Raw genomic sequence first — 12680 nt, forward strand, 5'->3', positions numbered from 1 at the left:
GAGAGAGGCGAGAGAGCTCTCTCCTTCCCTCCTCTCCCGCAGCTCAGGGGAGGGACGGGGGGGCCCCGTGTTGCCATCCCCGTGGCCTGGGGGGAAGGCAGGGGCTACGTGCTGCCATCCCTGTGGCCCGTGGGGTAAGCGGAGGGCTCCTGCCCCCGCCCGCCACGGCAGGAGCAGGCAGGCTGCGTCCCGGCCCGCCGCCACTGCCACGGGCGCGGGGAAGCTCCGTCCCCGCCTGCCGCGGCGAAAGTAGGCAGGCTCCGTCTCCACCTGCCGCCACTGCGGCAGGAGCAGGCAGGCTCTGTCCCTGCCCGCTGCCGTGGGAGTGGGGAAGCTCCCTACCTGCCTGCCACCGTGGGGCAGCGCTGGGCCGGGGTGACCGAACCCAGTGGCAGCGGCGGCTGGCCCCAAGCGGCCCCGCTGTGCGGCAGCGCCGAGCTGGGCCACCTGGCCCCGTTGGCAACCCCGAGCAGGCCGAGCCTGCACAGCCTTAGCTGAGCCAGTAAACCCCGCCCTGCTGTGGTTCTGTTACTAATTGGCAACTTTGTTGCACGTGGGTCCTCACTGCGAATGACAGAGCAGCTTATACTCGGGTGCGGCTTATTTATGGAAAAAGAACGAAATGTTTGCCAACACCCAGAGATGTGGCTTATAGTCCGTGTGGTTTGTATTCGTGAAATTACTGTATGTTATTGCAGCAACCCACCTGAGATCTATTGTCATGCTCTCATGGTGCACATATCTGTAACAGGGGCTGACAGTAAGGGGGGAACACAGTCCTTAGAAGGCTGTCCCATCCCGTCAGGAGAGGGTCCATCCACCTTGGGTAGTAGGCCCTTGTGACAGTTTCCATTCTGTCTTGGTGGTGTGGCTCAGCTGACCAAGGTGCTCAGAGGGAAGGGCCAAGAAGGAAGACGGGATGTCCTTCCAAGCAAGAAGATTGCACTAATGACCTCTCTCATTGTTTTAGTGGTTCCCACATTTTGTCCTCTTATTTGTGCTCTTTGCTTGTAGAGCCTTAGTGGCCAGAAGACTCCATTTGGCCTCCACGATGTTCTTTCCTTAGGAAAGTCCTTCATCTCTTTCTTAGCTTCCCAGGGGTAAGAGAAGGGCAAACCTGATGGTTGCAGTGCTGAGCAAGCTGCTGGTGAACTGATTTCTTGTCAGTGAACACCACAGAAGCAGGGGCTTTCCAAAGCATTGTTGTTCTGTCTTGAGGCATTCAAAGTTTAGATTCAGAGTGGGGGAGTGGGTGCTGAGTCCTGTGTGGGAGAAGCATGCTCCCTTAGAAGGATTTGTAATTCTTCAGTGAGCTGCATTTTGCACACAGAATTGTGTGAGTTTCCTGGGCCTAGAAATTTATCTTAATGCAGTATGTGCTGCTGAAGTGTTTGAGACTTTCTAGCAGGGAGAACTGAAAAACAGCAGAAGGATTCAGGTTTATCCTTGTGACAGCCACCAAATCAAGCTACTTTTGAGATAAGACTGTGGATTTGCTCTGAAATTACTTCATTTCACCTACAGGTGTGGCAGCCCTTGATTTCAAAATATTGGTCTGATGTAAGGCCTCTACCACAAGTAAACACGTCAGCATAAGCCAAAATTAGTATGATATTCATAGTTCCAATTGCTCTTGTCATACAGCATTGAAGTCATGCAGATATGTCAGTCTATTTCTTCACATTTCCTCTCTGTGCCAGGCTATGACATTAAATCCAAATGACAAGAAAGCAACCTTGTAGGCACATTAGATTTTCGCTCTGCTATAAGGACTCCAAGGTGCCTGGGTGAGCACCAGTACTAATTGCGGTATCCTCACCTCATTCCCCTGGGGTCGCTGCACAGGGCTAGTACACCCAGGGAATGAGGGCTAGAGGTGTTGCCTGCTCATACGCTATTTTTAGGGCTGGAGGGGTGCATCAGCTCTTTGGTGCTGATTGCCATACAATAAAGGGGCATTACGCTCTTGCTGGCACTGGTGCCACTTTGTACAAGGTGGGTTGCTGCTCACCCTGCTTTGCTGCTACCACCTTGCTGTTTGTTGCAGATGCCATAAGTGCAGATCTGTGCGCTTACGCATGAGAGGCTGGAGAAATGGTGCCATATCTGAAATGCAACTAATATTTGCAGTAAGTGTACAGCATTTGAGACTTCTGGTGCTCATTATTTTATTGTCTGACTTTTTTTTTTTTTGTTCTAGGTCTTTGTATCTCATGTTTACACCTCAGTGGGCTGAGAGTTACCATTGCCATCTGTCTTTATTATTCTAACCCCCCTGTTTGGACACCACAGTGTGGAGACTACTGGGAATGTGTAACACAGGCTGCCAATTTCATTATCTTTTTCCTCTACAAACATTACTCATTGCCTTGCTCTTCACATGGGATGAAATACCTGCGTTTTAACAACGCTTTGGGAAGAACTGTGTCTCCAGTATGCTCAGCACACTGCTCTCTTTTGAAGCCAAAATACAGAATAAGGCCAGGAAAGTCATATTACTGCAGGTAAGACTACCCTTGAAGACGCTTTTATTTGCCAACTCCTAGGTTTGAAGTCAAGCCCATTGGATATTCTGCATACTCTGTAACCTCTGTAGGTACATCAGAGCCAGGGCAACTACACAGTAACTGGACGCTGAAAAAAATATCTCCTCTGTCTATCCTCCTCAATAGAAACAACGCGGTGCTACAGAAGCTGTGGAATCTTTCCTTGCAGGAGTCACAGGGATCACTATAGCCTGATAGCCTCTTTTGATGCTGTGATGTAGAGATGTTTTGGAAGAAAACAGACAGAAAACAGCAGTGAGAATCTGAGCAGACAGGAGTGTCTTTGCCAGATCATGAATGCTGGGATAAAAAAAACATCAGAGTTTCAAGCAACCATTAAACACTGTTCTGGAATGTTTTGGAATATACAAATGGGTGAGGCAAGGTCAAAATGGTTTAAATTTCTGGAAAATTTCTTTTTACTTCAGACGAGTAGAAAGCAGTGTTAGAGACAGGGTAAGCAAAAAGACTAGCCTGCAGAATGAGGAATAAAATAAAGAAAAAAGAGGGGCTTTTAGTAAAGGCAGTGACACAGCTGAATTGTAATATGTGCACAACACAGCCTAGGCCAAGCCTGTGAGAAGACATCTTGAAAGTCTTCATGGCAAGAGCCATGGACTTCAGCAAAGGTGGAATTTTTTTTAATTTTTTTTTTTTTTTTTTGATAGAGGGGGAACTAAGGGCTTTATCATCCTGGCAAAGGATGCAATGATATCTCCATAAGCTTCCCTGTAAAACAGATCCAAAAGACAGCAAGTACTTGTCAGCAAGTACCAGGAAGCCTGTGACTGCTTCTCCCTCTCAGTGAGAGCAAGGTAGCATTGGTTTTGAGGATCTGTGCATTTTTCCCCTAACAGGAGCAGGGGAGATTTGGCAGTTCTGAGTAGACATGCAGACAGAGCACGAGCACCAGAGGGTGAAAGTTTTATGGGAGGTGATTTCTGCGTGCTGCCCGCATGTGGCTAGGGTGAGGGTCATGCCAGGGAAAGACCTAAAGGGTGCCTCTGTGGCCTCACAACTGAGGGCTTCTAGGTTCTGCAGTGTCAAGGAAAGGCCTGTTTGGCCTTTGGACATCCTCATCTGGGGCACAACACCTGGCAAACAAAATTTCACCCATGAACTGCCTATTAAGTAGTTTTAGGACACCAAACCTTCACCATTTTCATGGCCATATTTGACAGCCTGCATAGAGCTCCCACTTATTTATAAAACCTGCAGGTAAGACTTTTCAAAACCTTTGGAAGGAAACTTAGCTGAGTGCAAAGCATTTATTAAAGTCAGTGTTTTGAAAGTCTCTGTGTAAGCTGGATTGATTTCTTCCATATAAGAAAAGCTGAAGATTGACCATGGGGAAAATAATGTTGCACTAGCAACAGCACTCACATGTCCTGCAAAACCAAAACTGAAGTAAGGATTTGCTGTGCATTGGCCTGGTTGCAAGGTGTTTTCTGCCTTCCCTCTACCAAGAGGAAGGGAAGCATCTAGCTAGTGACCTCTCGGTGTCCCTGTGAGCATTGCTAATGGGTAAGATCAGAACTATTAGCTTTGAAAGCTTCAGTTCATTCTCCTGCAGAGCTTATGATAAGCCAGAAAGACAATACACCTCATCAGGAGAACACAGCAAAGAGTGCAGGCAGCAGAGGCAGGGTGAAAACGGACCTCGACAGGGGATTATGTTGTTCTTCAGAAATGATGAACCAGTCATGCTCTCCCTTCTGAGAGGAGGCAGTACACTGGGCAAGGATGGATATACATGCTTTAAAACATGCTCCTCTTGTTACTATTCCTCTCCTCTGCTAAGTTAGAAATAATTACTTCAGACATACCATTGGTTGTTTTATGACAGAAAGAAAGAAAGAAAGAAAGAAAGAAAGAAAGAAAGAAAGAAAGAAAGAAAGAAAGAAAGAAAGAAAGAAAAAAAGAAAGAAAGAGGACTATGACAAATACAGGTAAGGAAACAAGTATTTTCAGCAGAAAATTAACAAAGAAGGACTAATAGCAAAGAAAAATGCCATCATGGAAAAGCACAAAGCAGTAAGACACGAATGTCCAGGTAGTCAGCAGTACTCTAAAGAAGTCAAATTTATGCTATTATAAATGTTCATTTAGTTTACACCTTACCTGTTGCAGACATCATTCCCAATTGTAGCGTAGATAACTATGGCTGGATTGTCCAACAGCTGGTTTCTGGCCAAACTAAAAGATAAATATGGAGTTATATTAACAGGGAAATACACTCTCAGTGTCTGAATTACACACCATGCTTGTGTGAGATCGTATTTGGAAGTATACTGGTTGGATATCGCAAATACCCAAATGAATGTGCTCCTATGTTTGGGAGAGGGATTTTTATCTAGTGTTGGTTTTGGGTGTTTTGTTTGTTTGTTTGTTTTGTTTTTTCTTTGGGGTTTTGTTGGTTTTTGTTTGTTTTTTGTTTGGGTGGTTGTTTTCTTTTGCTCCAGTTTTATATTTTAGTAAAGTGACTAAAATGAAATTTTTTTCACTTCTCCCTTTCACTGCTCATGGACTTGTCTTGTTCACTGTTTTTCCTGCTGGCTATTTTCTTTGTATTATTCAGAAGCCAAATCAAATTGTTTCACTTTGGGGAAAAGATATGAATCAAAACAGGAATTTTTAAAATCATAGATGGGAGAGGAAGACTAGGTTTGTCTGACAACTAAATCTATGTGTAGAATTGAACACATCTGGAGGAGAGAAAAATAAATCCTTTAGGACACAAATTATATCAGTGTCAAGCAAACTCAATCAAACCCAGCTGACCCACAACCCACCCAAATTAATGCGAAAAGGAGAGTTGCAGCCTCTTATTACCCAGTAGCTATTCAGTTATATCCATATGGAAGTAACAGAGGATCTGCCCATGTCTGTCTGCATTGCTACGCACAGTTAGGGGATTTGTGGAAAGGTTCTCTCTTCCCTAAAATCACTGGAAATGCTCAATTGGCTTAACAGAGCCAAGTTCAAGGCCCTGGAGATGGTGAAGTCCACACTTAAACCCAGTTCTTCTTCTGTTTATTAATGTTTATACTACAGAAGAAACAGCCAGCACTACAGAGCACACTGGTGAAGGGAAGCTGTGCTTTTTAGAGCACTCATATTATCTTCACAATGGTTTGTTTCTGTCGAAGAGGTAGAACTTCATCAGTGTTTCTGTACCTTGAATTATCTCTTGAATCCTGTTAATCACTCACCTTTTCATTAAAGAGAGCAGGTTTCCTGAAGAACCACCTTATTGCAGATAGGGGGAACAAGAGAAATAGTATAATATTGTTATATTGACCAAAATACCCTGAATGCAAAAGCAAAGTTCACTGTATATTTCCAAGAATGTAGAAGCACTAAAAGAGCAAAATAAATCTCTGTAACCTTTTCAGGTGTCGGCACTAAGAAGTAAAGTTGTATGCAGGGACCTGCTGTTTTCTTATCTGAGTCACACACTTCAGCCTATAGAAAACCAAATACTTATAAGTGCATGGTTGTTTGGATCTGGCTTTTAATCCAGATCCAGAAGCTTCTTCCCATCTGTTGAACATAGTAGTCTCCTGTAAACCAGCCAACCTGTCTTGTCAACAGTCAATCTATTTTAACTTTCCCTATAAATTGCAAAGGGAACTGTTCTCACTCTTCTAAGAGAATGTCTCACAGCTATACCATATTGGGACTGATTCAGGTCCTAAATATAGGCACCAAGTGCCATTTTTGACATCCCAGAGTATCCAAGACACCTGCAGCAGGGCTGGCAGATACATCACAAGACGCATGAGAGATTGTGCACTTCTGGAGAAGCAGCTGGAGGTGGGAAAGGTACCATAAAGCACCTTAAATAGTTGTAGACACCAGTGTTTGGGTTCCTGCACTGATCTTCCCATAAGTGTCAGAAAAAGTAGTAGAAAAAGTAGAAATAGTAGTATTAGGCCAGTTGCACTCCTCCCAAGAGGCTCTGTATTTCAATAGCAATTCACCTCAAAGGGTTGGATGAAAATCTTTCCTCCTTGAGGAAAGGAGCTGGTGACACCTAAACATCTGTGAGCATGTGTAATATTTAATTTATGTTTCAAATGAGAAAAGCATTCCCATTTGGTAAAGCTTTTATGCATTAATTTTTTAGCAGGTCTTTATAGACTACAGTAATTTCACGACCATAAGGCGCACCGGACTATAAGGCGCACCCCCCGGGAGCCGGCACATTTTGCAACTTTGTAGATCAGATAAGGCGCACCGGTCTATAAGGCGCACCGGGTTTTTTTTTGCAGCGAGGCTCCGCCCCCAGCTCCTCCCGCACGCTTGCTGGCCGAGGCCCCGCCTCAATCCGGCAGCCATTGGCTCCCGGGCCTGCCTGTACCCGGCAGGGCCGGGCTATGCCCACCGCCGCTCCGTGCAGCATCCCCAGGGCCCCGCTGTTCCGGGAGTTCCCTGGCGCTCCGGGTGACCCAATGCCGGCAGGCTTGCCCCGTGCCGCCGCTGCCCCGATTCCAGCTGCTTGCCCCCTCCCCGCGTGGCAGCCGCTCCGATTCTGGCGGCTTTCCCCCTCTCCGCATGGCGGCCGCCGTGCTTCTGGGGGTTTTCGCCCCACCCGCGCGGCAACCGCCGTGATTCCGGGGGCTTTCGCCCCCCCCCGCGCGGCGGCCGCCGTGTTTCCGGGGGCTTTCGCCCCCCCGCGCAGCGGCCGCCGTGATTCCGGGGGCTTTCGCCCCGCCCGCGCGGCGGCCGCCGTGATTCCGGGGGCTTTCGCCCCACCCGCGCGGCAACCGCCGTGATTCCGGGGGCTTTCGCCCCCCCCGCGCGGCGGTCGCCGTGATTCCGGGGGCTTTCGCCCACCCGCGCGGCGGCCGCCGTGTTTCCGGGGGCTTTCGCCCCGCCCGCGCAGCAGCCGATCCGATCCCTGCGGCTTTCGCCCCCCCCGCGCAGCAGCCGATCCGATTCCTGCGGCTTTAACACCCCCTGCAAGGGAGCCGTCCCAATGTCGGCGGGCCGGCCCCGCGCGGGGGTGGCCCCGAAGCCGGCGGGTCCGCCCCGCGCGGGGGCGGCCCCGAAGCCGGCGGGGAGGCCCCGATACCGGCGGGTCCGCCCCGCGCGGGGGCGGCCCCGATGCCGGCGGGGGCGGCCCCGATACCGGCGGGGGCGGCCCCGAAGCCGGCGGGGAGGCCCCGATACCGGCGGGTCCGCCCCGCGCGGGGGCGGCCCCGAAGCCGGCGGGTCCACCCCGCGCGGGGGCGGCCCCGATGCCGGCGGGACGGCCCTGCGCGGGGGCGGCCCCGATACCGGCGGGTCCGCCCCGCGCGGGGGCGGCCCCGATACCGGCGGTGGCGGCCCCGATACCGGCGGGACGGCCCGCGCGGGGGCGGCCCCGATGCCGGCGGGGAGGCCCCGATACCGGCGGGTCCGCCCCGCGCGGGGGCGGCCCCGATGCCGGCGGGGAGGCCCCGATACCGGCGGGTCCGCCCCGCGCGGGGGCGGCCCCGATGCCGGCGGGGGCGGCCCCGATACCGGCGGGGGCGGCCCCGATACCGGCGGGTCCGCCCCGTGCGGGGGCGGCCCCGATGCTGGCGGGACGGCCCGCGCGGGGGCGGCCCCGATGCCGGCGGGGGCGGCCCCGATACCGGCGGGGGCGGCCCCGAAGCCGGCGGGGAGGCCCCGATACCGGCGGGTCCGCCCCGCGCGGGGGCGGCCCCGAAGCCGGCGGGTCCGCCCCGCGCGGGGGCGGCCCCGATGCCGGCGCGTCCGCCCCGCGCGGGGGCGGCCCCGAAGCCGGCGCGTCCGCCCCGCGCGGGGGCGGCCCCGATGCCGACGGGCTCTCACTTCCGGGGTGGCAAATGTTGCAACTTTGTAGATCAGATAAGGCGCACCGGACTATAAGGCGCACTTCCGGTTTTGGGGGGAGATTTTAGTCAAAAGGGTGCGCCTTATAGTCGTGAAATTACTGTATGCATATTCATTCCAACCATCCCCAGAACACAATTCAAACTCCATCACCTGCAGTACAAGAGGGATAGCAAACAAGGAGCCAAAAAAGACTTTATGCTTTGGCCAAGATGAGACTGGGTCTGTGATTGCAAAAAGTTCACCTCATAGCAACATACAGAAACATAAATTTCAGAGAAGCAGATCCTACAGGTAGTACTTGCTCTTATTTTGCAGTATTTTCACCCTCTCCTCTTTTTTTCATTTCTTCTCCTCTTTCATTATCCTCTTATTCTCAGCTCAACTCTTCCCTGGTCTCTCTCTTCTCTTTTCTGCATTGTGTTTCTGAAGCTTGCTTTGACAAGTAAATCCTGCCTTTCCTGCAGCTCTTGAGGGGAAACTTGTGGACAGAACATCATTAAATCTCTGCTGGATTGGTATGAGGGAGGATATCTAAAAGATATATCGCTAAGGAAGCAATAATACACTTTGCCTTTTGATAGAGATGCCTTTATTATTATCACTCCCAGTGATGCCAATTGCATAGATCAAGGAATCCTTTATGGTTTAAATAATCCAATTCTTCCAAGCTAAAAATGCATTTATCAATCTGCTTCTTCTCTCCTGGGGATTGTTCCATTCAAGAATCCAGCCCTTCTATTGAGAAGCTCTTTTCAGCAGGGTAAGAGCCCCACAAAATCCTTAGAAACTATGGCTTGAAACTTAAGTACCAATAGTTTGGGTTTTTTTCTGTTTAATAGCCCTGCTTTCAGTTAGAGCTGATCACCCCTGTTTAAGCCATTCTGTCACAAGGGTCCCTGGGCTGTGGCTGTAGTTTCAGCATAAATAAACTAGTGGGATCTCTAGAAATTAAAATGCATTTACAAAAATAAGCCAGAAGTTGTTCTTCGATATGTATTTCCTCTACAAGCATAGGTAGTTATAAGCAGCTCAGTGGAAAGCATTAGCACAGTTACAAATCAGAACATCAAGAAAATGAATGGGTTTTTTAGAAAAGAGTTTTCATGGGTAAACTGAGTCTTCAAGGAAGCTTTTGTGATATAAGATGCAACCTTATGATGAAAACATTTGAGAGAGAAAAGGAGACAAAGCAGAACAGTTACCCTCACACTGTTGAAAGTCCTGGAATCTACCCCCTGGATCTTTTCTGCATCTCTCTCTCTGTTGCTTTCCAAATATTCTCAGACCAGTGGGTTGTGGTTTTTTTCAGTTTTGGTTGAGAAATCAAGGTTGGGTTTGCTTCCATTTGTGAGGGAAGGGTCCACTACCTTTAGAGGATAATAGCATTTCTTAAGATAGGGAAGGCAGAAATCCTGTTAGCATGAAGGCTGGAGAAGCCTTTCTCCAAAGTGAAGATGCATGTCCTGAGCAGTGGGGGAATATTCCTTCATGCTGAGTCTGATACAGTGCTGGTGCTTTTGTAGGGGAGCTGGACAGGAACATTGTTCTTGGTGCCTGGTTGGGCTTGCCATCCCTGGGCTCTAGCTCTTGGTTGCATATCTCCTCCACCAGATCAGCATCCTTTCCTTGCACACAGGTGGGGCTGTGAAGCATCATTTTCAGAAGAAGGTTTAGTTGTCCCGGGTAGGGTTAGATCAGGCTTGTGGCCAGCTGTTTGCTTTACTGGCACTAAGGGTGGTTTTCTAAATCCTCCCATTCTGGGAAACTATTACACCAATTAGGCAATAAAAGTGAACCTTTGCAATGTAGTGTCAGTGCAATGATTTAGAGAAGACATCCTGAGATTCTTCTCTCACTGATAATTTTTCCGTTTTTAAAATTCAATTCTTAATTTTCTGCAGAGTTTTTTGCCCTTACACGGCTCACCTCTTTTTACATCCTGCAGATGACTGTAGTGTAAGTGGGAAGGGAATATGTGGAGAGAAAAATGAGAATTATGAACACAGTGAGAGATTACAAAAAAATCTACAAGGGAATTGGGAAAAGGAAACACATTAAGTATTATTCCCATTATTGTAAAAAGAGGTAATAGAGTATCAGGTGCTGAGAGAAATTTGATATAAATGAGAACCATTGACCTACAGTAAATTCACGAATACAAGCCGCACTGAGTATAAGCCGCGTCTCTGGGTGTTGGCAAATATTTCGTTTTTTGTCCATAAATAAGCCACACCCGAGTATAAGCCGCTCTGTCGTTCACAGTGAGGACCCACGTGCAACAAAGTTGCCAAATAGTAACAGAACCGCGGCAGGGTGGGGTTTACTGGCTCGGCTTGGGTTGTGCAGGCTCGGCCCGCTCAGGGTTGCCGACGGGTCCAGGTGGCCCAGCCCGGCGCTGCTGCTTGGCAGGGCCGCTGGGGGCCAGCCGCCGCTGCCACTGGGCTTGGTCACCACGGCCCGGCGCTGCCCCGTGGTGGCAGGCAGGGACGAAGCCCCCCTCGCTCCCATGGCAGCGGCGGGCGGGGATGGACCACCCTGCCTCCTCCCCGAGCCGCGGCAATGGCGGCGTGGGGCCCCCGCCGCCTCCTTGAGCCGTGGCAATGGGGGCACAGGGCCCCCCCCCCCCTCGTCTCTCCCCTGGGCTGCGGCAGAGGAGGGAAGGAGAGAGCTCTCCCTCCTCTCTCCCCGCCCCCCACGCTGCCTTCAGGGAGCCAGGCTCCACCTGCGGCGCAACAGAGTAACAATTTGTAACAATCGCGGAATGCCGGCTTTGCAGCTGCTCGGCTCGGCACTCTGGCTGGCACTTCTGAGGTTGTAAATATCAGAAAATTATTCACATATTAGCCGCTCCTGAGTATTAGCTGCATTTCCGGTTTGGGAGAAAAATCTTAGTCAAAATGGTGCGGTTTGTATTCGTGAAATTACTGTAATCATCCTTGACCATCTAGTTTGGTCCTTTTTTTAATTCTCTCTCACCAGAAAGCCTACCTGATGGCATGCAATGATGGGAGCCACCAACTCTAGTGCCTTCCAAGTTACAGGCAAGAAAGTCAGAAGCACATGACTGATGACACCAAAGACATAAAACACTTTCACAGAAGACTCAAAGCCTCAGGTGCACCATGTGTACCACAGGAAGGAGAAAAGCATAGGAGAAGCATGGCCAGTGTCATTGGTGCTGGCACCAGAATGCAATTTTTAATGTGAAAATGCCCACCTGAGCCTGGAAGTGTTCCCTGCATCATGATACCTGTCTGTGATACCTCTTCTGCCAGGTAAGATCACAGACTAACAGAATCACAGAATTTTTGGGTTAAAGGGGACTTCTGGATATCATCTGGAGCAACCCTTCTGCCAAGGCAGGGTCACCTCGAGCAGATGATACAGGAACGCATGGTGGGTTTGGAATGTCTCCAGAGAGGAAGACTTCATACCCTCCCTGGGCAGCTGTTCAGTGCTCTGCCACCCTCAGTGTAAAAACGTTCTTCCTCATGTTGAGGTGAAACTTCTTGGATTTTATCATATGGCCATTGCTCCTCATCCTGTTGCTGGGCAACAGACTCCAGTACTGTCCTCTTGCACTTGCCTTAGAGATATTTGTATGTATCTGTTTGTTGGAGGTAGAGGGCTGGGGCAGATCCTTTCTGATCCCCTTTTTTTTTTCAGGAAATTCCAACCATTTAATAAGTTTGTAAGTAGTTCTAAAGGCAACAGGGCTCCTCATTTGTAGCCAGCATGAATCATCTGCTGGAAAGGAAGAACATCCCATATAGCCAAATTATCTAACCGAGGAAAATAAATTTTCTCAAGCTTCTGCAGCCAGTTTTCAGACGCATGAAAATTAATTACAGTAAATTCACGAATACAAGCCGCACTGATTATAAGCCGCATCTCTGGGTGTTGGCAAACATTTCGGTTTTTGTCCATAAATAAGCCGCACCCGAATATAAGCCGCTTTGTCGTTCGCAGCAAGGACCTGCGTGCAATTAGTAACAGAGCCACGGCAGGGCGGGGTTTACTGGCTGAGCTAAGGCTGTGCAGGCTCGGCCCGCTAGGGGCTGCTGACGGGGCCAGGTGGGCCAGCACGGTGCTGCAGCTCGGGGCCGGCGGCCGCTGCCACTGGGCTCGGTCACCCCAGGTCGGCGCTGCCCCGCGGTGGCAGGCAGGGACGGAGCTTCCCCCGCTCCTACGGCAGCGGCGGCGGGCAGGGACGGAGTTTCCCCGCTCCTGCCGCAGCGGCGGCGGGCGGGGACAAAGCACCCCGTCGGCTCCCCGAGCCACGGCAATGGC

General features: G+C 50.3%; 1 protein-coding gene across 1 annotated transcript in view; it reads right to left on the reverse strand.

Moving 5' to 3' along the window:
• Positions 1-12680, reverse strand: part of LOC117006370 (acyloxyacyl hydrolase-like) — a 137117-nt gene that overhangs the window by 33093 nt on the left and 91344 nt on the right. The window contains exons 19-20 of the mRNA XM_033078763.1: positions 5759-5795; positions 4668-4742 (exon numbers count right to left, since the gene is read on the reverse strand). Coding sequence (XP_032934654.1) covers positions 4668-4742; positions 5759-5795 — 112 coding nt within the window. The remainder of the gene's footprint in view (positions 1-4667; positions 4743-5758; positions 5796-12680) is intronic.

Source organism: Catharus ustulatus, chromosome 1 (genome assembly GCF_009819885.2).
Source record: "Catharus ustulatus isolate bCatUst1 chromosome 1, bCatUst1.pri.v2, whole genome shotgun sequence".
NCBI lineage: Eukaryota > Metazoa > Chordata > Aves > Passeriformes > Turdidae > Catharus > Catharus ustulatus.